Below are 25,410 nucleotides of genomic sequence, written 5' to 3'. Positions count from 1 at the left end.
CTGCACGAGCTTGACTTTCTCTAGGCTTGATGTAACACACTCTTCAAAGTTTCCTCAAAAGGTTTAGTTTTGCAAGAACCCATATCTATAAGTTTTGTTGATCCAAAAGATGTAAGTGGTTTTTTATGAGTGGTAACTAGATTTGGAGGAATGGTAAGTGGGTTTTGTGGAGAGATTAAGAGTGGTGAAGTATGGCAGTGTGAAAGGAAAAGGTAATCGGTGGCGTTGGAGCATGGGTGTGATACAGTATAGGTAAGGTTAGGTTTTTGGGTAAGATGGAGCAATTTTCAATAACTATGGCCGAATCAGTTATAACATCAGTTCTAATTTCTCTAGAAAGGGACAACTGCCTTAGATCTAGAAGGCTCTGGATGCTTTAGGATAGAAAACATAAATTATTTAGGTTGATGTAGATTTGTTTATGGAATGGTTTTTGAGATTGCTAGTAACAAGGGAAAAGAAAGAGAAAAATCAGAAGTGGCTAATGTTGCTGACCTCATAGAATTGTTGGTTAGATTAGTTTTTAGCTAAGGACCAAAGGATGGCTTTAAGTTGACTTTTCCTCGCTCAACACTTTCTATCTCTGTAGTACGTTCTTTGTTCATATGGCCTATGATTCCACACCAATAGCAAAAGTTTAGGAGTTTTTCATATTTGAGAGCAATCCAGTGTATAGAGCCATCCAGTTTCCTACTCTGAAATCACAAAGCGATGGGTTTGTCAATAGGTATTAAGGCTCTCACCCGAAGATAGGTTGGACATCCAATGATTCATTCTCATTCTAGGGCGAGATCTGATTCCAGAAATGTTCCAACCAAATTTTCGTTCATTTTACTATTTCCTGATTGAGCTGTTTAGGAGATAAACCATGTGTTTGAAGCCAAATTGGTGTGAACTTGAAATCCAAATCATCAAATGGAACATTAGGAGGCCATTCCCGAATTAGGAGAAGCTAATTGTGAATGCACCATGGTGTGTTGCATTAAAGATATTGACTATCAATTTCATGTTGAAAGATAAAGAAGAAGGTGTTTTTCTTTTTACGCATAATTTGGAATTCTCTTTTGGTACAACCAAAATTCGTAAGAGCAGTCTTAGTGGTTCCCATACCAAAATTCATGTGTGTACTCAATTTAATAGCCACATTCTCCCATGCAGGTCTGAGTTATGGTCATTCATGGGGGTTAATTGGAGAAGTTTGTCTGAATAGTTGAGGTCGATAGCTTTTGCTATGAGGTCAGCTACATTTGCTTCAACGTAAGACATGATTAATGGGTAGGTGTTTGAGTAAATGCCCAAGGAAAAAAGGAGTTGCAGTAGTTAAAAAGGAAAGGTGGTAAGTAAGGCTATTTAAAGGTAGGTGGGAATGAAGAAGGAAAAAGAGCAAGCAGTAATGTTGAGCAGCTCAAGTGATCGAGCAAGGAAAATGAGGGGAGAGGCTATATAGAGCAATGAAAAAGATTTTCTTTTGATCAGTTCTCATATTTGCAGTGAAATAATTTAATTCCTTTTAATTTAAAAAAATTATTTAAAAAAATAAAAATCAAGTATAATTACTTAAGAATTTAATTGAAATTTTTTTATTACAAATGAAAGCCTTTATAAATCTTAGTATTACCAATTTCTTTTTTTCCTACATCGTGAATAGAATATTTTTAGATTAATATCAAAATTAAGTTTTTTTTGGAGTGATTTTAAAAATGCGCTCACATTAAATCTATTGAGTGCAATTTCATTCTCTTTAAATTAATAACTAAATGCTAAATGTAATAATTCATAAATAAATGGAAAAAACAAAAAATCGTATCAATTCCAAAATTTATACTATCTCAATTATTTTTGCTTCACATATCATCATCTTGTTCATCAAAATTCATTTTGGACTTTGAATTTTTAATATATATATATATATATATATATATATATATATATATATATATATATATATATATATATATATATATATATATATATATATATATATTATCAACGTTAGGAAAAGCGAAATGATATATATATATATTATCAACGTTAGGAAAAGCGAAATGACTACGAAATATAGATGAAACGTTTATCATTCTAATTAAACAATAATTGCAGCCTAATTCCATGAGGAATTGAGGATGCGTCCATTATTAAAGAGGCCATCATGTCCATTTACGAGGGATTAAGTGAAAATTAACAGACGAATTCCATACAAGAATTTCAAGCAAAGCAAGAAGAAAGAGAAGGAATAAAATTAAACTGAAGATGTCAAAACGACAATGAACAAAACCGTTTAGGAAGTTTCAGCTAGTTTGATGCTGATTTCTTCTCTTTGCAAATTCTTGATTATGTCTCGCATTGTCCAAAACCTCTCTATTTCTTCTGCTTTACGCCCTGGAATCCTCCCTGCTATCAAATCCCACCTGTTCAAAATTTTAATTAGCTGCCTTTTGGATTAAAAATAAATAATTAATTGAAAAGTATTTGTGGGAGTTTATCTATATATAGCTTGGATTTAATATAATATTAATTATTTAATTAAAAGATTATTTGTAGAAAGTGCAGACGTTAACTTTCCTATATGCTTAATTAAGTCTAATAATTAATTTTGAAGACCTTTGAATTCAAAAATTAAATTATCAACATTGCAAAAACGTGATATCAATATGAAAACAATAAGTGTTATTTATTTATTATTTTCTCAAAGTATTAGTTTAATTAATTTAAAGAAGATGCATCCACGCACCCAACGACAAAAAGCATCTTCTTACTATAATCTAAAATATTCTACATGCATGATCCATCACTGGCTAGCCAACGCATTCATTGATTTATTTGCTGGACACGTCTGACTCTAGCTTAAGAAATAAAAAACTACCCCAAGTTTACTTGCAGCTATATAAATTTGCATTAAGCATTCGATGTCTTCGCCATAATTATTCAATCTGAACTCATAAAACTGTAATTATTAAATTTTATAAAATTTAATTAAAAAAAAAAAGTTAAAGTCCGTTCACGTTACGTTTATGTGTTTACTAGTTGCAGATTAAATAATAATATTTTTATAATATTCAGTATCAAATGAGATAAAACTAAAGCTGAGCGTCCTAGGAATGATTTTTTCATATAAAATTCAAAAGCTAATAATTTAAGGAAGTGAGATATGAATGAATTCAAGCCACCCAAATATTACTAATCAAATTATAATATAAAACCAATATTTGTGTCAGTCCCTTCAGGAATTGATGAGACAGATAGATGCATAAGTATAAGAGAGTTGGTGGTTATGCTTATTAATGACCTGAGTAGCTAGATGCGGTAATGGCAATACTCAGTGTGAACCCTGATGTGTCGTTTTAAAATAAATAAATGTGTGGGTACATCGGACAACTGCTACATACACATTCAAGAAAAAAGAGAGAGAGAAATTTATATGGGTTAGGTAAGAACACTTGGTTGGTATGCATTTAAGCTTTATATATATCCACAATAATTATAATAAATTGAATTAAAAAATAAAAATTATGAATGCTTGAGTTGTTTTCAAAACGGTGAGGTTTTGAATTTAAATTTTATTTAAAGTTAATTATAAATGAAAAAAATTAGCAAGAGTATGGTAAGTCATGTTAATTTCTACCTATCAGAAGAATTTTCACCTACATCAAAGAATCCAAATTGGGCATATATGTATGTATGACACTGCCTGAATTGTGTCCTAAGATGCTAAGACCTTAACTACTTGCTTTCCTTTTGGAGGTGATGTTTCCCATTGAGAATTGTCTTTCACATTTTAGGTTATATAAAGTTGTGTTATAGACATCCATAGACAGGATCCATGCTATGTTTATCTATGCGTATAAGAATGTAGCTAGCTAGCAAATTACTCCTCATTCTCCTCTCTCAGATTTGTGTAGGACTCAGTTTTCACCAACAAAGTACAACGTATTTACTCCAGCTAGCTCCTTGATTGATTTGTAATAAGAATCACTTCTAATAGAGCTGAACAGCAAAAAAGCATTCATTTAACCGACTCCAATTAGTTTGAGATGAATGGTTAGTTAATGTTGTACTACTTGGCTTATTTTTGTTTTTATAAGGCAGGTGAATTCTGAAATCGGTAAAAAATAAAACGAGGTAAATTAATCTTGCAAGATTTGAAGTCTTCACCTGTTCCCAACCAGCCTATACATTCTGTGGATGAGATCTTCTTCTTGTTCAGTCATCTTGATTGATTCCCACTCGATACTGCTCACCTCTGCAGAGCATGCACAAGCGCAAGAAAGAAATTTATAAGAAAACATGTACATGAATGTGGATGTACGCCATCTATCCATGAGAAGGAAAAAGTTTTATCCACTTAATTATTTTCTGGGCAGCCAAACACATTGACAAAGAACCTAGAAGATATATAGGTTACAAAAATTTGGGAGAAGTGAAGTCGATAACTAAGGAAGATAAAAAGAACAAAAACCTTCAGAACTGCAACTCGCAGTCTTGTTTTGCATCTGACTACAATCATCCATCTTTAATCTCTATGACCACCCACACAGACAGACGAGAAAGAAGATTGATTAAACAGTTGCTTCAAAAAAAATAAAGGGACTGTTTGGAATGATAGAAAAGTAAGGGACTCGGTGGAAATGAGAGAAAGAAAAAGGGAGGAAATGGCTAAATGCCTATATCCAAAATATTCTTATGGATAAGCAGCAGCTGTTTTGTTTGATCAGAATAAGAATATAATGTAAATCTTAAATTTTCTTTTTGTATAGCTGGAGACATGTAGAGAAGTTTTGAAGCCCTCTCTATGTATATGGAATGTCAGGTGCAACAAATTAGGTTGGACAATAATAACATATGTTGACTTATGGCTAGGGTACCCGCTGCCCCTTTCTATTACAATTTATTTCATCGACTTCCGTACTCTTTAACCTTGGAGCTCTAGATAAGATCTACCCTTCAGTGAGCTATGGACTTTTACCCATCATAATTTAGTAAGATTTTCAATGAAATATTTATACGGCAATACCATGTGTCAAAAAATAAAATTAAAAAAGAAAAATACTTATACGTAGAAATTGGCCAGTGAAAGGTATTATAGCTGGACGAAGATAAGTAAGAATAAATGAAAGAAAGTCTGATTTATAAGAAAAAATTGTGGTGCAGGAGTTATGATGGTATTTCTTTTTTTTTTTTCTTTTTTTTTTTTGATAGTGTAAAACTACCACATAAGCTTCTTGTTGGAAAATTGACCGAATTCTAGCATGACAGACTTTAATATAGCGTTTTCAAAATTTAGAGATTTTGTGATAATAAAATAAAAATAAGAAAGAAAAGTGAAACACTTTCAAAGTTAAAGGATGATTGACAAAAATTACCTTTACATGACCGGTAGTTGCTGGTCTGTTTACTTATTATATTAAATTTTTATTTTTTATTTTTGATTTCATGTTTACACAATGTTATTGTCTTTATTCAAGAAAAATAAAATTGAAATAGATAAACAGATATCAATAGCGAATTATAGATATTTCCAAATGTAAAAATGCATTCAAACTTTTATCATCATCCTTGCCAATTTCACAATAAAAATTAAATAAATCAATTTCAAAAATAAATAAAATTAATTATATGAATATATCATACGTATAAATAATCCTACGATTTTATTTAATTAAAATTTATTATATATACAAAAGCTAAAGTTTTAATTCTATAAATATTAATTATATTCATATTTATTAACCCAATAATGCCTAAATTCATATAGTTTTATATTTTTTTAATTATTTTATATTTTAAAATTTTATAATTCTATAAAATATTTAAATTTATTTATGTAAAATATAATATATAAAAAATTTATAAATCTTATAATAAAATATATATTTTATATTTAATTAATTATTTATATAAAAGGATACGAATATTAATACATAAAACTCAAATCGATCCAACACAAATATTATTTACTAAATTTAAATTTAATAATATATTTTATTTAAATTCTTTTCTGTAAAATTCGATTAAATGAAATACCCAAATATCCAATAAGTAAAAATTCACTATATATGGAATTGGGAGATGAAATATCATACTACCGTAAATGATAGAAGGGAAAAGCCAAAACAAAAGGTATAAAACTTGAGCCGGTGGGCTTAAAATATGTGTAGTCTATTATATAATGTAACACCCCAAAATTTTAAATTTTATTATTTTATTAGTATTATTAATATTTTAATTTTAATTAAATTTTAAGAAATTATTTGAGATTTTTCGGATTTTAAAAATCGGGTTCGATTTTCCGAAAATATAAACTTTAATGATTTTTAAAAATTAATTTAAAGACCACGTGGCAAAACTAAAAATATATTTGGAGTCTACGAATTTTTCTGAGTTTTCTTAAATTTTTTTCGGAATTTTTGGACCTCGTTTTCGGTCCCGAGGCAGAGTAAAAATTCAAAATTTTCTATCCTGAATCGGACCGACCGAATCGAACCGGACCGGATCGGACCGATCGAATCGGACCGACCTTTTCTTTTTCTTCCTTCTTCCTCCCGCGCGCGTCTGACCTCCTCCCCTTCTCTCTCTCTTTTCTCTCTCCTCCCTCCTCCCCTTGCCGCGCCGCCACCTCCCCTGCCTCCCCACCTCGCCGGCGCCCCACCTCAGCCCTCCCCCACGGCCGGCCGCCGCCTGGAACGCCGGAAAATGGCTCCAGAAACGACGCGCAGCGCGCGCGCAACTCCTCGACTTCCTGCCCAAAATCCAGCCGATCCGGCTACCAATCGGATCGGGTCTTGTGTCTAAACTCATCTACTCGTCGAGAGCTTTCCATAGACACCAAGAACACTGAAATCCATCGAGCGGTTTGTCCAATTTTTGCCCGGGAAGTCTTAGCCCATTTCGATTTTTGGGCTAGATTTCTCACAAACCGTAAACCCCACGAGAAAACCAAGAGTACCAGAGGGCTCCACTCGTCGAGAGCTTCGTGGCGACATAAATTTCGAATTTTTCCGACACCGTTTTTCGGTGGGTCCCACGGAACTTCGCAGTGTTTTTCCGAGCATTAAATGAGCTTAGAAAATTCTGAAAAATTTATGTACTAACCCCCGTGTTATGGGCTTCGTGTAGGTATCTTCAATTCGCGGAAATTCGATAATTGTCCGGATCTGTGAATTTCCGGCCAGACAGACCCGTTACCGGAAAAGTCTCCGAATTGGATCGAGGTTTTGGCTACCCCATCATTGTCAAACATCCCGAGCGCGTTCCCGAAGTCGGAATCGGCAAAGGTAAACCCGAACCTTGCTTTTTCGTAATTTTCTAGTGCTTAAATAGGATTAAAAATTCATAAAATATTTGTGGTAGCTCAGAAAATTTTGATTCTTTTTGCAATAGCCTAGTAATATTGCTAAAGACCGCGGGGCAAAGTTTTAGAATTTTTAGAGCTTATTTGGGCAGTTTTTGCAAAAATGATCAATTATAAGGATTAAATTGAAATTTTACATATTGTGATGGATGACTGATTTGATGGGCCCAGGAGGGGCTGTGTGATGTGATTGAGTTGTGGATATATGGATTGTGTATATAGAAGTGTGTTTTGAGCCATTTTACAGGTTGGGTAGGTCCTAGGTATAGGGGAGACTCTGCCGGATTTTCGGCACGACTTAGGACGTATTTGGTATTTTCTTGATTTGTATTGAGTCACTTGTATTAAATAAATGTAATGTAATTGTCAGGTGCGCCGGGACAGCCTTCTTCCTTCGCCCAGCCGCCACAGTGACCATTATCAAGTCTGTGAGTAAAATATTAATTTTAATTGTAATTTCGATATTATTATATGTTCAAGCATGCCCATGCATCACTTATATGCATATATTTATATAGTTAAACTCTATGCACGATTTATGTTGCATTCATAACTGTTAACGTGCCATGGATGTTGTTGTGGTAATTTGGAGCAGTGTGCGTGCGTTGGTGTGCGTGATATGGTGTGGACTATGGACAGGACGGGTAGTCACGGCTTGAGTTCTTCGCTGGGACCCGATCCTTCGGAGGGTAGTCACAGCTTGAGTTCTTCATTTGGGACCCCGATTTGGTTTATTAAGCGAAAGTCGGCTTGAGTTCTTCACGGCACCAAAGTTGGATTTAAGAGAGTCAGATAGGATCGGCTCCCATATAGTATGATTGATACTACTGGGTGTGTGAGTGCTCCAAATTACCTTTTTGATGTTATGATGTGAAAATGTTGTTGATGTTGCATTTCACTCTACAGGGTGCATTAGTTTTAGATAGCTATAGATATTATGGTTAAAATTGATATTTTACTCTCTGAGTCGAACGCTCACTCCTGTTCAATATTTTTTCAGGCTACAGGAGGATTTTATTGTGGTTAACCTGCTTTTCTCCTTCGCAGGTTGTTTATCCATATTTGTGTAATTTTATTTACTCATAGAATTTCCGCATGTGTTAGAAGTATTTAATTAATTTGGGTCTGTAATATAAATTGTTATGTGGACCTGTAAAATTTTTATATGCATGTTTGATGGATTGGATGAGGGAGCTGAGCTCCCATTTATCTTTATGTTGATATGAGTATGTGGAGGGTGAGCTGAGCTCCCCAATTGATGATATATTTTGTTTACAGGTCGGGTGAGTCAAAAACTCCCCGTTGAAAGGTCCACTTTATGGCCGGACTCCGTCCGGTTGATTTCTTGATATTGGGCCCAAATGGGCCTTAGAGTTGGATTAATGAATAGTTAGGCTTACTACAGGCCTCGGGGGCTTTAGGCTAGCCCAGGTCCTAATGTCGGTCCGGCCCATAGGTTGGGTCGTGACATATAATGCTTGGTTCATGACATGCAAATTTTATATTTAAGCTGGTCCAAGATAGTCCATTAAATATAACCATGCATGCTGGGGTCGAGGAATAATCAGTGTAAGAGAAATAGTAAAGTAGGCATAAAATGCCAAAAGCAAAGTCAATTAATTGGGTTTGTTTTTAACGAAAGCAACACAAACAAAACTCTACTCTTAAAGGATTTTTAACAAGTTTTAAAGTTTTTCCTTTCTATATTAGTTGGCTGAAGACAGTAACGAATATATTCTTAAGGGATAAATATAATATTTAGGAGTGTTTAGTTCGATTGTTAAACATAATTGATAGCTGATAGAATATAATCGATGAGTATTCAAACAGTTGAAACTATGTATTTGTTAAACTCATTAAGAAGTAGCTGATAATTGATAGAGTATCTATACCTATCAACTGTATTTTTTGTTAACTCTATAATAAAACAAGCTGTTCATGAACTGTTGTACAATTTTTTTTATTACTTAACAAGAATACTCTTAATCTTAATTATTATTTTTTACATCTTTAATATTGGCACGAATTTTTTTTTTCTTTTTTCAATTTACAATATATCATTCATCACTTTATATTAATATATTCTAATTTTATTAAAATATTTTTCATTTTTATTAATAAATATTTATATATTTTTTTATTATTTTTATCCATAAAATGTATGTCGTAACACCACAATTTTCAAAGAAATACTAAATATAGTTATTATTTAAATGAAAATATAATTTATAAAGTTTTGGGGAGAAAAGTTTAATTTAATTTTGAACCTAAAAGTAAAGTTTTAAAAGTTTTGAATGAAAAATATGATTTTTGTAGAATTCAAGGACCAAAATAAAATTTGTTTAAAAACAGGCATAGCTGGCAGCCACTTTCTCCAGAAAAAAAAAAAAAAAAAAAAAAAAAAAAAAAAGCGGGGGGGGGGGAAGAATAGGAAGAAGAATTGGGAAAGAGAAAGAAAAGGGAAAGGAAAGTAAAAGAGAGAGAGAAAGGAGAAAGGGAAGGAAAAGAGAGAAAGAAAGAAGAAGAAGAAGAAGAAGAAGAAGAAGAAGGGAAGGAGGGAGATGGTGTTAGATATTTTTTTTTTAGTTTCTCTGGTAAGAAAGAACATCAACAAGGAGAAAATAAGGATTTTGGTCTAGGATACAAGAAATTAAAAAAAAAAAGGAGGAAGATAATGAATAAAAGCAGAAACAAGGGTTGTGCAAGGCAGCAATTTTGTCTTTCGTTCAAGTGAGTTTGGTACATCTTTCACAGTTGATTTTTGGATATGTTTGAGGTCTATATGTGTAGAAGTTATGATTAAAATTTGATAATTTTTCAATTGTTGGATTTAGATAAATAAATTATTGAACACAGGCTGTTTGCATTTAGAATTTTAAATTTTGGCTACTGAAATTTGAGGAAACTAAATAGTTAAAATACTTAGAAAATTATAAAATTTGGTAGAGATGATCTTTAGGATGTTGGGGCTATTGTGCTAAAATTTGGTGAATTTTGGACTTGTGGTTTATGAGATATAGATTATTTTGTACGAGTTGTCTGAGTAGGATTTATTTCTAAAAAATTTAGAATTTGAAGTGTTGGATAAATATGTTGATATCTCATGATGTAAAGGTGATTTGATACTAAACTTTTTACTAATATTGTATATGGATGTCTTGAACATATGATTAAAATTTAGAATTTATCTGAAGGTTGGAATATTATATATAAATTTTAATGTACAAAGTGCTAAATTGGGTATTAAGGATTGAGTTAAGTTGAATAAGCCATTTTGTTATAACTAAAATTATTTTGAAATAGGATATAGTGTTTATTAAATTTTTAAGTGATTATGGAATATTTTTTTTCCGAAATAATTATATGTATTTAGTTAGATTTTAGTGATATGAACATTTTTTGAATATTTGAGTTGAGATTTGGGTATAAAATAGTGATATGTATGATTCCTATGGGTTCTTTAAATTTTATATACTTGGTTGAGAATGGAAATTTTATATTTGTGAATGGTTAAATTTGGGGTGAATGTGAGCATTGGTAGTTGGAAAAAAAAATGATTTGATGTTGTTGGAACCAATTTGAATTGAAGGAAGTAAATAGCATTAAAATGGAAATTTGAGTTTATGGAGGAATTGGTGGTGAGATTGTGATTTTAGTTATGCAAGTTAATATGTTGATATAATTTTGAATTATGGATTTGAGTTTTGTGAAAGGGAGTTTAGTACAATTTAAGAGGGAATTTTGTTGAATTTTTATTAGAAATTTAATATAGAATTGAAATTTTATTGATGAATTTGATTATAATTATATCACAATATTTTAGTAAGAGCTTTTGAGATTGTGGTTTTAATTGGATTGTAGAAGAGTTAAGGATTCAAGCTGGAGATTAAAGATCTACACTTAGATTAGGTTCCTGGATGGACATGTAATGTAGTTGTTGTGGGCCTGAGGAGGCCCTATATGTTGCTTTTTGTTAAATTTTCTTACAGGGGGTTAGGTCCAGTTATAGGAGAGACTTTGCCGAAATTTTGGTAAAACCTTAAGACTTATTCTTGCTTCTGTAAATTAAATGAATTGGTTAATCCTATTAGTAAATTGATAGAGATCAGTGTATCTGTATAGGTGATCAATGACAACCAGTCTTTCTCCCTTTCAGTCAAACTAGCTGTAGTCGGATCAACCAATCTATGAGTTGATATTGATTTTATTTGTAATTTCAATATTATTAATTTATATTTAAGGCATGCTCATGCATTCACTTATAAATATGTATAATTAGTTAAATGTTAGGCACATTCTTTTGCTGCATATGTTATTGAACTTATTTGTGGATGTCACCTTAAAGTAATTTAAAGTTCTGTGTGTGTATTAGCGTATGTATGGTGTGGATATAGATATGGGTAGGACGGGTAGTCGCGACTGAAGCTTGACTTGCTGGGACCCACTCCTTATATGATCCTTATATATAGATAAGTCAGGATGAGCACGGATTTTAGTTGATCTCACTAACCCCCGCAATTAGATTATTAAGCGAAAGTCCAGCTTGAGTTGACCTCGCTAGCAAGTATTGGATCAAGAGAGATGTATAGGAGATCAACTCCCATACATGTATTGACGTGACATACGGGTGTGTGCGTGCTCTAAATTATCTTTTGTATGAATATTTAGGACTTATTCTTGCTTCTGTAAATTAAATTAATTGGTTAATTCTATTGGTAAATTGATAAAGATCAGTGTATCTGTATAGGTGATCGATGACAACCAGTCTTCTCCCTTTCAATCGAACCAGCTGTAGTCGGATCGACCAATCTGTGAGTTGATATTGATTTTATTTGTAATTTCAATATTATTAATTTATATTCAAGGCATGCTCATGCATTCACTTATAAATATGTATATAATTAGTTAAATATTGGGCATATTCTTTTGCTGCATATGTGATTGAACTTGTTTATGGATGTCACATTAAGGTAATTTGGAGCTTTGTGTGTGTATTAGCGTAAATATGGTGTGGATATGGATATGGGTAGGATGGGTAGTCGCGGCTGGAGCTTTACTTGCTGGGACCCGATCCTTATATGATCCTTATATATGGATAAATCAGGATGAGCACGACTTTGAATTGATCTCACTGGCCCCCGCAATTGGATTATTAAGCGAAAGTCCAGATTGAGTTGACCTCGCTAGCAAGTATTGGATCAAAAGAGATGTATAGGAGATCAACTCTTATACATGTATTGACATGACACACAGATGTGTGCGTACTTCAAATTATCTTTTGTATGATTATTCGTTGAATTGTTTGAAACTATGTGAATGTGTTGTATTTTATACATAGGAATGCATTAGATTTAGATAGTTATAGAAATTATATTTAAAATCAATATCTTACTCTCTAAGTCAAATGCTCATCTTTATTCAACTATTTTTCCTCAAGTGATAGGTGACTTTATTTGAGATTAACTTGCTTTCTTTTCTCGCAAGTTTAACCAGAAATATTTAGATTTACTTTTATTGCCTTTTATTTAACTTTAAAACTCCGCATGGATCAATAGTTATTTTTTTCTATTTGGGGTTACAACAACTTAATTTTCTGGAGTTGTAAAAATTAATTATATGAAATTTCATGAATGTATGTAATATTTATTATTATTGATGGAGAGCTCTCAAATGTTGATTTATGTGTTTTGAGGTCTGTGAGGTTGAGCTGAGCTCCCCAGATTATTAAAATTATGTGTTACAGGTCGGGTAAATTAATGCTCCTGGTTAGATAATCCAATTTATGGTCAAACTCTGTCCGTTTGTTTTATTAAAATTGAACTACCTATATGGGTTTTATGTTTGGGTTAGAAATAGTGAGACTTACTAGAGGTTTCGGGGGACTTATGCTGACCCAAATCCTAGTACCAATCCGGCTCAGAAATTGGATCGTGACATATGCAATATATTAAATATTAAAATAAACAATATTAACATATTAATGTTAATTTATATGTAATTATATAAAAAGATTTAAAAAAATGAAAATTACAATATTCAATATTTTTTTAAATGCACGAATCTTTGGAGAATATTATTTTAAACCTGAAATTAAAATTTAATATTTCATAAATCACCCATCATAACATCAAATAATTTATAGACACTCATTTATTTTACAATTTTGCTTCAAATAGGATAACATTTACCATAGTTTTCAAACATTAAATAAAAAAAAAAAAAAACAAAATGCTAACTAATGTCTAAGAATAAAGTAAAAATGGTTTCACAACTTAGAATTTTTTTTTTCACTTTAAAATTTCTATATTATGTATAGAGAAGGATGTTAATTTAGGTAGCAATTCAATAAAAGTCATAGAATTATTTTAAAATTTAGGTAGTAAAATTAAAAGAAGAACTCACCAAAAATGAAAACTTAGATTTGGAAAGCCAAATTTCTATTTTTTTTTATAAAGATAATCATAATACTCTTTTAAATGAATTATTTCAAAAATTTTACAAACAAAACTTTTTATTTAGACCACTAAATAGCTTAATAAAATATAAAAATTTTTAAATTTAAGGGGGCAATTTAATATTTCGATCAATAGGATCATACTAAAAAAAAATTTCATAATTTATTCCAGCCCCACCCTTGCTCTGTATTGGTTGAAGAACTTATGTGTATATATAGGCATTACATTGTAAGACAATAACCTATCTAGGAAGAACGATAATAATTAGGATTTGTAATAACCATTGGATTTAAAGTGACCTATAATTTATATAAAAATTAAATTGATTTTAATTCAAATAATTTATAAAATTGAGAATTCATATGATTTGATTTGAAATCATTCATTTAAATTAATTTAAATTATAATTTAAAAATTATTTTTAATTAAAAAAAAAACTTAATATTGTGACTTAGAATGACCAGCAACTTTTAAATTAAATCGAAATCCTTTCTAATAGTATAGATATCCTTTTATATATATATAAAAAAAATTAAATTTAATATTGTGATTTAGACAGAATATAAATAGACAAACAGAAAATATAAATGATAGTACTTGAAAAAGTAGATTATTACTGAAAATATAAAATTATGTTTGGTATGACATAACTATCACCACCATCCCCACCATTTACTCGACCACTTGATCACTGATCATTATAGCTATTGCCACTATTATTAACACTATAAATAAAATAAAAAAAATATATCATTATATTATATTATTTATATTTTTTATTTTAGAACTAAACATAGTAATATAATGATAATGACATTACATCATTACTTTATTACATACTTGATTATATTACATTATACCAAACATAATTAAATGCCTTTGCTTGGAAAAATAAATCACTTGAGCAGGAAAAGTAAATTGATAATTGAAAATATAAAGGGCAGTACTTGAAAATGTAAATCCTTTCGGCAATAAAGTAAATTGAGATTTGATTGAATTGAATTAAAAAAAAAAAAGTATTTATTGATAAAAATGTAAAAATGCAATGAGAAAGAAATATTAATAGAATAAAAGCTAAATTAAACTACTACGAGCTTTCAATTGAACTTAAAAAATTAACATTGAAAAGTAGTGTTGTCTATTGATATTTTTGAATTGAAGGAGTTTGATGTTGCAAATACAGCATTCTTGAATTTTAGCCATTAAATGCTTGTTTGGTATTTAAGGTTTTAAGGCCAAATTGCTTGTCACGGAAACATAATATTTAAAATGCGGTTAAAAAAGGTAATTTTAAAAAATTATTTTATTATTTTAATAAGTAAAATTTATTAAATTTAATTTTAAATTATTTTCTATTTTAAAAAAATTTTAATAACAGTTTCGACTACAACACTAAATATACCCTAACCCCATTGCCCCTGTTGAACAGCTTAAAGCAATCACATAAATTTGAATCTCAAATTATGAGTTTTGGGCCATGAATTTGGATTATAGAGCAAACTCTCCATATAACTTTTTATGAATCTTAATTAAATTTAACACTTAAAGAAATTATTAAAGTCTAAGCCCAAATTCAATTATGGTACAAATAATTATAAAAATCAGGTATTTGGTCACTTATCACCTCTTCGAAAAGACTAGGCCTCGATTGTTCTATCAAACACCTGATTCCAATTCTAAGGTCTCAATTCGCCAAAAACAAAAAGTATCAATCGGAAAGTGTAATGGTTGCCAATTGGACGTACCATAAACCATAAAATATAAAATGGAATTTATTCCTGAGATTGAAAGATCATAAAATATAAAATAAGTGCTAGCTGTTTCACTCCATTATGAAAAAGGAGGTTCAAAGTCTAAAGTTAAGAAGGATTCCTACTTGCTCCAAGCCTATATATATGCTTCAAATTTTGCCTTATAGCACCAAGCAAACGCATAGAGAAACTTACATAGTAAGCGAAACCTCCAAAATGGCCTCAGCCCAGTGCTGCAAACCAGCTGAGCAAACATGCAACGAAGGCCAGCAAAACCACTCGCTCGGACAGAAAGTGTCTGACTTGGTTACCTCCGTCTTCAAGAAAGATCAAACCCACCAGGGACATGCAACCAGCCACTGCCAGACCCAATGCTCTAGCTACACCACGGAGCACAAGACCCAGACCGTGTGTGTAGGCCAAACTAATGGGCACGAAGCCCATGACCAAGGCCTGGGCCATGCAAATTCTAATAGTGCAAAATGCAACAGCAAGAGCCGGAGAGGTGAGCGCAAGAAAAGGGGTCTGCTCCAGAAGATCAAGGATGGCATTTCCGGCCACAGTGACAGCGGCAGCAGCAGCAGCGAAAGCGACAGTGATGATGACAAGTGCGGGAAGAACAAGGCAAGTGTTGTTTTATTTATAAGTTAAAACGATAGATAACACAATATTTTTAAGTAAAATAAAAGAAACTCTCAGAAATATAAATGGTGACGCTCTTAATTTATTGACTTGTTGCTTGTTTTTTTTTTTTTTTTTTTTTTTTTTTTGCAGAATTAAGAGATGGACTGGCTATGGTGACAGAATCAAGTCAGATGAAGAAGGGGTTGTCTATCATTTTATGTAGTATAAATAAATAATGAAAAAAATAAGAAGAAATGCCCATATGAGGTGCATGTGAGGCTATTATCATGGTGTATCATATTTATGAATAAATAAAAGTTCTAAGTCTTCAATAAATATGTCCTTCTTTATTTCTTCTTTTTTTTTTTTTGTTCACAAAGGGGGAAGGGAAAATTAAAGCTAGGGCTTGAAGTTAATTTTGGTCCCATGCAATGCAAAGCAGACTTACGTGTTTAGCTCATGATATACGAATAATTAAAATGAACAAAGGTTAAATGATTAAAAAAATATCTGAAATTATCAGTCATAGCTATGAATTTTAAAATTGGTGGCTGATTTAGTAAAAATGAGTTATTAATTTTTAATGTATAATTGGAGTTTATATTGCAAAGAAAAAAATTTATATTAAGCAAAAATTTTATTTTCACTTTCGAAAAAATATTAATATTATTTTATGCAATGATTGTTAATGGGGCATCCAATGAATTTAGGCAACTTAGACATTGTGATATGAATATGGGAAAAGGAATGGCAATGGGTCAAATTTATATAATATTTGATTTAATTTAATTTTAAAATAATAAATTTTGATAGTATATAATTAAATTTGAAATAGATTTAGATTTAAAAAATAATATTTATGATGAGATTGATTTGGTTTGAATTTTATATATTAGGTATTATTTATTCGAATATGTTTATATAAATATTTAATTAAATATAAAATATATATTTTTTATAATATTTATAAATTTTTATATATTTTATTTTAAATAAATAAAATTTAAATATTTTATAAAATATTTAATATTTAAAATATAAATTATTTATAAAATAATTTTTATGTAAATTATTGATTAAAATATATAAAATTAAATAAATTCAGATATATTTTAAATAATAATAATAATTAAATTTAAAATATATTTAATTGATTGAAAATAAATTTTAATTAAATTTAAAATAAATTTAAATTTAAAAAAAATATTAATTAAATTTAAATTTAAATAAAATAATTTTTACGAATACCTTCATTTATTATTAAAATAATAATAATCGAAAAAAAAAAAAAGCGCTTCAACTCGGCGAGTAATTAATTAACGATATCTATGTGCAACCACGGGCTAATAATTATTGGAACACCACAGGACATGGGCTGACTAAACCTATTTTGCTATAGTTGGGCTAGGCCCATTAACCATTGAGTTTGCGTGTGAAGCAAAAGAATGTAAGAAATTCAAATTGCCTAGCATATCCATATTCCTAAAATATTTGAAATTAACTTATTGAATATTTAAATTAAGCTAATTGTATATAAAAAAAAAATTACAAGTCATTTTGCAACTTTATTCCAGCGTCTTATATTGGATTTAATTATAGCCAAAATTTAAAAATCAATTCCTGAAATTTGAATTTTTTTAATGTAGTCTAATATGCTAGCTTTCAAAAATAATGCCTTAAATTCTTGTTCTTAACGCAATTTCTTTTGATTTTAAATTTTGGATATAATTACATCGAATGTGAAATATTAGGATATCTAATCCAAAATTAAAATCTTAGAATAAAATTGCAAAATCAAGTAAAAATTTGGTGTTTTTTTTTTGTTCAATTAGCCTTTAAATTATTTTATTAATCACTTAAACTCTCTATAATTATAATAATTAAATATAAATTTATCTCAATAATCATAATAATTAAATACAAATTTATCATATCAACTATGGTCTATAAAAAAAAAAATTGACACCGTCTGTGCTCTAAATCTTACTAAGCATATGCAACATTCCTATCTGTTCACTTCATCCAAGCATAAGCCGATAACAAAACTACATCCCATCTCTCTATGTATCATTTACCGAGCAATATTTTTCCTTATCCCCTCCCCAACCCACCCTCTCTTCGGCTTTGAAGGCTAAAAAGTTATTAGATGAGCAGTTTTTACGATCACTATATGGCAAAGCACGTAAAGTCTGTTTAGCATCGTAGTTTGGGAGCTAAAACTATTTTTCAAGAAAAAAAAAACCAATTTAAATATTAAAAAAACTGTTTAGAAAAAATTATTTTATTATTTTAATATCATTATAATTAAAATTTATTAAATTTAATTTTAAATTATTTTTTTTGACAAGTTTCAACGAGATAAATCCCAAGAGTCCATCCAAAGGAAGCTATCCTTTCACATTTCTGAAAAAGAATATGTAACATCTCTTTACAGTCAGATTCCCAAAACTTCTCAAAAGAGCAGAGTTTACACGGCACACAATTGGATACCCAACAACAGTTCTGGCATTTATTCTCTGCTCAATAATTCGGATAAGAAAGCTGTTATGATGTGACTGTATATTCCAAATATATTTTTATTAAATTCCACATTTGATTTGATTTGAAAAGTCTGCAATATAGTTTAAATGGAATACTTAATGAAATTTATAGCAGTAATGAATGGACCAAGAAATATTATAAATTTTAGGTATTTGAATGGATTGTGAGAATTAAGTGTCTATTCTGTGACTAGGATTTAAAGAATTATGAGCTATTATAACTTATTCTTTCTTCACAATGAATTTTATCATATCTTATTCGTAGAAGTAGATTTTACAATCGAATTGCTCAATTATTATTATTTTTTTACTATGAATTACATGTCATGTCTTAACTTTGTGTACCTGTCGTAACAAAAGCAATCCAGCAAAGATGCTATTGACCCATCCTGAAAAAGCAGATTCAAAGGATGATATATAATTGAAGGAATCCCACTTACTATCTATAAATTTATGTTTCCATGTTAATTTCTAGTAAGAGGCAACAACTAAGAGTGCTCTAGAAAACTCACTAGAAATAACCTTTTGCCTCAACCATCATGGCATCAGTGCAAATCCAGAAACCCGCTGAGGAGACCAGCCTCCAAGAACACCACCCGGCCAGCCTTTTCCAAACCCACACCAATGATGAGCACAGCAAGAGCCAAGGACAAGACATGGGTCACCAGATGGCCAAATCTCATGCTCAACCGTGTCAAAACTAGACCCACGGCAACCTAGCCCATCACCATGAATCCAACGCTATAGCTTGCCCTGCAAGGAGTGAAAGAAAATGAAAGAAGGAGAAAAAAGGAGAAGAAAGAAAAGAAGGATAAGAAGGAAAAGAAGGAAAAGAAATGCGAGTGTAATAAGGAGAAGCGTGGACATAAGAAGGATGACAGTATCAGCAACAGCGACTGAAGAGTTGCTGACACATAAAAAGGCGAGCATTGTCGGCTCATTTCACTGGATTTTGAAAAGTATAACTAATATATGATCAAATATTTTCCGTGATCTAATTAAACTTTTTTCCCTCCGTTCAGCATTTACAGAATTGAGAAATCAAGTCAAGCAGAATGCCCGCTAACATAATCTTCAAATAAAGAAAGAAACAAACAAAATAAATTATAGCATGACACATAAATAAGAGACTTAATGTTGGCCGGTGAAGACATGTAGCTACACCAGTTGGCTGATTAGCACGTTTGGTTTGACGTTGTATCATGTATTCTATGAATAGCATATCTCCACTTTCTAATCAGCTCAGATCAATGCTATCACACAACTTCTTAATCTTAAATTTCATTGAATCCTAACGCCAATAGTTTGAACCCATGATGTCTGGATATCGAAGAGGGCTCAAAGTCCATGGAGGGGCCTCGACTCGAGTAAGTTTTGATACTAAATGAAAAGATTTCACTTCATTAGCGAACTATGTCTCATAAAATCTTGAATACCACGACAACAACTATTTGTGACCTTAGACGAAGCAATATTTGTTAAGTAATCATATCAAAAACAGCCCTACCCACTACTAATTTCACTTCCTAGGCATAAGAATAAAGAGCAACTTTACAAGGCAGAAGTCGGCAGACAATCCAACAATAATGTCAATGCTGAAGTGAATGCCACACCTGTGCTAAACCTAATGAAATTACAAACCATACAAAATAGTTTGTCCATCCTGATATGAGAGAACTGGAACTAAATTAAATTATCATTTTCCCCTGAGACACCTGGAGACAAATGATACAACAGCCTGAACGGCAAGATCTTCAGCTTCATCTTGGCTTAACCCATTCGTTTGAAGATGCTTTTTAGCAATTTTGAAAGAATGATCACCACCATCAATCACAAGCAACTCATTGATCGATTTCATCTTCTTGCAAACAGCCTCCAACTTGTCAAGAGGACAAAGCCCATCTTTGCTACCCTTCACACGTACAGAATGAAACAGATGCAGGGGCACAGAGGGGGGAAAGAGAATTAACACAAACTAAAGAAAAAATAGCTTAGGAGTGCAATAAATTTGCATGGATATAGACAAGATGGAACTTTCAAAAACCAGCATTTGGTATAAAACTCTCTTTTTTGTTAGATAACTAAAATAATATTTTTAAGGAAAATTAAACAAAATAAAAAATGAGAAATAAGGTATATCAATTGCAGTGATTATTTCAAATTTATTTTCTTATTATCGAAGGCACAAAAATTGTCTATCATCTGATTTATTTCAGAAGATCCTTAGTTGAAATTAAAAGGTGTACATGTACAAACAATATAGGTACTTCAAGTTGCAACAATGTCTCATCCCTCACAGCTCCATTCATGGCCTGAAACAGTAAGCAACTGGAATTTATCTCATTTGTTTGATAAATTTCCATTTTAATAATAAAACATATGATTCAGTGGAACAAACAACCAGTGCGAACTCAAAAAACCTACAAAGTGTGCCTTTCATAACTGAAAAAGATATGCTTTACCACAAGAAATTGGTAGCATTGAAAGTAAAATGCACACGAACATACCAACCTACATCCGACTTCAAAATACACATATAGCGAACAAGAAACACATAAACGATTGATTTATCACACAGCATCAAACCAACATCCTTCAAATCGTGTGTATTTGAGATAAAAACCAAATAACCATGTTAGACTGTTTATGTTAATGAAAAAGCAAGTATGTGTATTGCAAACCTTAAGTGGGTATCCCAAGCAAATTACTGCTGATGCTGCAATGTCAACCTCAGCAGCTACCATGCAGCTAACTCTACAACAAGCCAAAATTAAAATCAAGAAGAGAAACAACCAATATAAAATGCATTGTGCAATTAATATGCTCATTTTTTTTTTCCATTGGCCAAAATGGCAGAGCAAAAAAGCACAACAAATTATCACAATTAAGCCCCATTAAGTAAAATTTAAATGATGGCACATTTGATTTCTTTTATGTATCAAAGTTAATATGTTGGGGAGCAAAAGTATACCCAGGAACGTTACACCAAATTGAGTCACCCGTATGAGCATAAGCTGCTAAATTACTCAGATTAGTGCAAAAATTTCAAAATTCTCAGGTATGGATGTAGGAAATATTAAGAGAATAACAAAAAAAGGTTCCAAAAAGTCCAGAGGTTGACCTAGAGCCCATGGATTTCCCAACCAAAATCAGTGGATGTTCAGGGTACTTAGCAGCAGCCTTTTTCACAATATCTTTGTGAAAATCCACCAATTTCTCTGCTTTAGGGGGGGCCCTCTTTTTTCCTCCAGAAATATCTAACAAATCAAATCCACTGATTTAGAATCGCACTGACCATAATTCATATTTTTCATGAATTCAGATATATTAAAACAATCTCTAACACTTAATTTACTTCAACAAAATAAAATAAATAACGAGATTGACGCACAAGGATAGTCAAATGTGACGACTTCAATAGCCTGCAAAGCATTTTTCAACATATCCTTCCATCTGCAATTTCAAAGAAAATAACAATAACACTATAATTACTCAACTTAATTTCGGCAACAACAAAGAAACTAGTTAGATATCCATATCAACAAAAAAAAATTAAGTAAATAAAAAAACAAAAACCTAATCATCCAATCGGAAGAAGAAGGGGCACCGGCGCCGTGAGCAAAGACAACCACCGGCGGCTGCGATGATGACTCTTCATTTGTATCTTCGCCGTGATTCTTTCGCCTTCGCTTTGACGGAGGTGAACAAGCAGCCATTTTGTATACCAGTAACTCGTAAACCACCAGAAAATTGAACCTCTAAAAGAAAAATAATCTGCTTTTGAAACCCCAAAATGGAGAAACTGCACTAAACAGACATGGAATTTCGCGCCATCCAGTCATGCCATGCGTCGGTATTTCGGGCCTCTGTTGGGCTGATCCGACGCAACTTCTACCAATTCATGGGCTGGTGTTACAAAATAAGCTCATAGGCCCTTTTTTTTTTGGGTAATTGGTTATGCGTAGCCTTTTTATACAGCACTTGAATAATTAGTCATAAACATTGTTTTAATAAATTATTTAATTAATATTTTAATAAAAAAATAATTTTATCTTATATTTTATTGAATACCTATTATTAAATATGAATATAAAGTCAAATTAGATATAAATAATATATATACATTCATTAAATTAAAAATATAATCTTTTATTAGATATTTTATTATCTTTTTCTTGACTTTGAAATATTCACAAAGCACTTGTTTCCTTTTTTTTTTTTACATATATTTTAAGTTTTATTTTTTTATTAAAGCACCTGATTTAATATAAATAAAAATATGCATATTCTCTTTCTACATATTATATCACAATTCATTCCTCATGCTAAAATTTGATATTTTCCACATATTTTAAGATTTATCTTTTATTTTATTATTTTTATATTTTTATTAATATATACTGCATTGCGATTCATTCCTTACACTAAGTTTTGATATACATTGGTAAACTTATATTGTGATCAAACAAATTTTAATAGAAATTATTCACATTAATAGTTGAATAATATTTTTCATAAAAATTTAATTTAAATAATAAATAAATAATTTTACATTAAATTCGATATTAAAAATAATTTTAGATTTACTTTGACTTTAATATAATTCTAATAAAAATCATTGTGTAGTATTTATGAATCAAATATCAATTTTATTGTATAAAAATTCAAGATAAAAAATGAAAAATAATTTTTTAAAAATTCAATATAAATGAAAAATTCAATATAATTTTTTTCAAAATAATTTTTTACCCTAAATTTTTAAATAATTATTTTATGTTGATGCTGATGAATTCATTAATATAATTGTTTAGGTGATTAGAATCAGACATTTTACTGCACTCAACCGCCACAATAGTTCCTGATTGATTAGTGAATATATATTGATTTTATTTATAATTTCAATAACATTATATATACAAAGCATGCTCATGCATTCACTTATATATATATATATATATATATATATATATATATATATATATATATATATATATATATATATATATATATATATATATATATAGCTATTATAGGCACGCTTTGTGTTGCATTATTATTTGATGAAATTGATGTGGGTGTCACCTTAGGGTAATTTGGAGCTGTGTGCGTTTGTCAGCATGTGTGAGGTGTGGTACTAGATATGGATATGATGGGCAGATCGACTTGAGCTAGTCTTACTTGAGGCTTAGTCATTTTTGTGATAAGTTGGGGTGAGTATCGCTTTGAGTTGATTTCACTGACCCCTGTATTTGGATTATTAAGAGAAAGTCTGACTCGAGTTAATCTCGCTGGCAGAGGTTAGAATTAAGAGACCTGTGTAGGGGATCAGCTCTCATATATATATAGTTGATTAATGTGACACACAGGTGTGTGAATACTCTAAATTATTCTTTGTGTGAATATTTTTTGAAACTTAGTTGAATATATTGATATATGTTGTATTTCATTCTTAGGGATGCATTAGCCCTAGATAGTTATAGAAATTGTATTTAAAATCAATATATTACTCTATGAGTTGAACGCTCACTCTTGTTCACCTTATTTTTTTTCAGGTTACAGGTGGTTCTCTTTCTTTGTGATTAACTTGTAACACCCCTATTTGCATGGCCTAGTATATTTTACTGTTCCGGTGACCGATATTAGTCCGGAAACTGAGGGGATTAGAATCACACTTAAGATAACTAGATAAGCCCTGAGCACAAATAATTAGTAATTGCCAATTAGTTAAGTATAAATAAGAAAAATAGAACATAAGAAGTTAAACGTGCCGAGAGTCACAATGATGGGTGACCTTCTCGGGAAGGACTGCGAAGTCGATTTAAACTCAAATTTTGAACTGTAAAATGTGACGATGCAGTCCTTAGGACTATTGCGAACACAGTAGAAAAGAGAAAATCACGAAAAAGAACTGTTAAGCCAGTCAAATAATTAGGTCAGGGATTCGGAAGAAATATTGAATTATTTACAAACCTGGTCGAACCGGCGAGGGGCAATTTGGTCAATTGACCCCGAGAGCTGACTCTTGACCTAACTGTCAAATAAAATCAGAGAAAAGAAAATTTCGGAATCGGGAATTAAATTAAAAAACTAATGAAAAAATAAATAGAAAAAGGAAAAGTGGAAATTGGTGACATCATGCATGACATCATGCATGATGCAATAAACACTAATTAAAAAAAATAAAATTTGGATAATTTTGATCTTCCATAAAGGATAAATTAATAAAAGAAAAAGAAAAAAAAAAAAGAGGTCTTCATCTTCATTGCCGCCTCTCTCTCTCTCAAAGCTCTCTCACCCTTAAAACTCCATGGAAGCTCATTTTGAGCTTGATCAAACCCTAAATCCCACCATAGAAATTTAAACTTCCATCATTAAATCTTGAATTCAAGCTTTGATAGAGAACTTGACAACAAAAAGAAGAAAAAAGGAAGAAGTTTTGAAGAGGTGAAAATTCAAAGTGAGGTTAGTAAGCTAAACTTTTAAATTCTAGTTGAATTATTATGTTTAAATGCATGAAGAACTTGGAAATATGCTTAAAATGAAAAGAAAATTATTGTGGAGGGACCATATGTGAATTCGGCCAGTAGTAAATTTAGGTTGAAATGAGTGAATTTGATTTATTTAAATGGTTGTTTAAATTGAATATTGAAGATAAACTATGGATTGGTGTTTGGAATGCATTAAAGTTGAAT

At 30.8% G+C, this 25,410-nt stretch overlaps 3 protein-coding genes and 1 long non-coding RNA gene across 4 annotated transcripts; 1 reads left to right on the top strand and 3 right to left on the bottom strand.

Moving 5' to 3' along the window:
• Positions 1-2,132: 2,132 nt before the first annotated feature.
• Positions 2,133-4,780, bottom strand: LOC110671534 (MYB-like transcription factor ETC3). Its single transcript, XM_058142873.1, has 3 exons — positions 4,457-4,780; positions 4,153-4,240; positions 2,133-2,408 (listed from the first exon to the last, which is right to left on the bottom strand). Exons 1-3 carry the CDS (start codon positions 4,506-4,508, stop codon positions 2,279-2,281), a joined length of 270 nt encoding a protein of 89 aa, XP_057998856.1. The 5' UTR covers positions 4,509-4,780; the 3' UTR covers positions 2,133-2,278.
• A 10,930-nt stretch (positions 4,781-15,710) lies between these two features.
• LOC131177780 (uncharacterized) lies at positions 15,711-16,514 on the top strand. Its single transcript, XM_058142874.1, has 2 exons — positions 15,711-16,178; positions 16,329-16,514. Exons 1-2 carry the CDS (start codon positions 15,771-15,773, stop codon positions 16,332-16,334), a joined length of 414 nt encoding a protein of 137 aa, XP_057998857.1. The 5' UTR covers positions 15,711-15,770; the 3' UTR covers positions 16,335-16,514.
• A 2,476-nt stretch (positions 16,515-18,990) lies between these two features.
• On the bottom strand, positions 18,991-19,457 carry LOC131177779 (uncharacterized). Its single transcript, XR_009147078.1, has 2 exons — positions 19,231-19,457; positions 18,991-19,107 (listed from the first exon to the last, which is right to left on the bottom strand). It is a non-coding gene; the product is annotated as an uncharacterized LOC131177779 (long non-coding RNA).
• A 750-nt stretch (positions 19,458-20,207) lies between these two features.
• Positions 20,208-22,589, bottom strand: LOC131177778 (uncharacterized). Its single transcript, XM_058142872.1, has 6 exons — positions 22,295-22,589; positions 22,110-22,171; positions 21,840-21,975; positions 21,400-21,472; positions 20,965-21,030; positions 20,208-20,630 (listed from the first exon to the last, which is right to left on the bottom strand). The coding sequence occupies exons 1-6, from the start codon at positions 22,432-22,434 to the stop codon at positions 20,415-20,417; spliced, it is 693 nt and encodes a 230-aa protein (XP_057998855.1). The 5' UTR covers positions 22,435-22,589; the 3' UTR covers positions 20,208-20,414.
• Between the last annotated feature and the right edge of the window lie 2,821 nt (positions 22,590-25,410).

The sequence above is a fragment of the Hevea brasiliensis genome, unplaced genomic scaffold, assembly GCF_030052815.1.
Source record: "Hevea brasiliensis isolate MT/VB/25A 57/8 unplaced genomic scaffold, ASM3005281v1 Scaf87, whole genome shotgun sequence".
NCBI classification, from domain to species: Eukaryota; Viridiplantae; Streptophyta; class Magnoliopsida; order Malpighiales; family Euphorbiaceae; genus Hevea; species Hevea brasiliensis.
The sequence above is the reverse complement of the archived record's forward strand: the minus strand, read 5'-3'. Positions and strand labels throughout refer to the sequence as shown.

Excerpts from the sequence above, each read along its gene's own strand:
- LOC131177780 (XM_058142874.1), top strand. The coding sequence starts at position 15,771 with ATGGCCTCAGCCCAGTGCTGCAAACCAGCTGAGCAAACATGCAACGAA.
- LOC110671534 (XM_058142873.1), bottom strand. The coding sequence starts at position 4,508 with ATGGATGATTGTAGTCAGATGCAAAACAAGACTGCGAGTTGCAGTTCT. Across the intron at positions 4,241-4,456 it reads TGCGAGTTGCAGTTCTGAAG|AGGTGAGCAGTATCGAGTGG; the intron begins GTTTTTGTTCTT and ends CATGCTCTGCAG. Across the intron at positions 2,409-4,152 it reads TATAGGCTGGTTGGGAACAG|GTGGGATTTGATAGCAGGGA; the intron begins GTGAAGACTTCA and ends AATTTTGAACAG.
- LOC131177778 (XM_058142872.1), bottom strand. The coding sequence starts at position 22,434 with ATGGCTGCTTGTTCACCTCCGTCAAAGCGAAGGCGAAAGAATCACGGC. Across the intron at positions 21,976-22,109 it reads CGTCACATTTGACTATCCTT|ATATTTCTGGAGGAAAAAAG; the intron begins GTGCGTCAATCT and ends TTGATTTGTTAG. Across the intron at positions 21,473-21,839 it reads GGGAAATCCATGGGCTCTAG|AGTTAGCTGCATGGTAGCTG; the intron begins GTCAACCTCTGG and ends GGCTTGTTGTAG.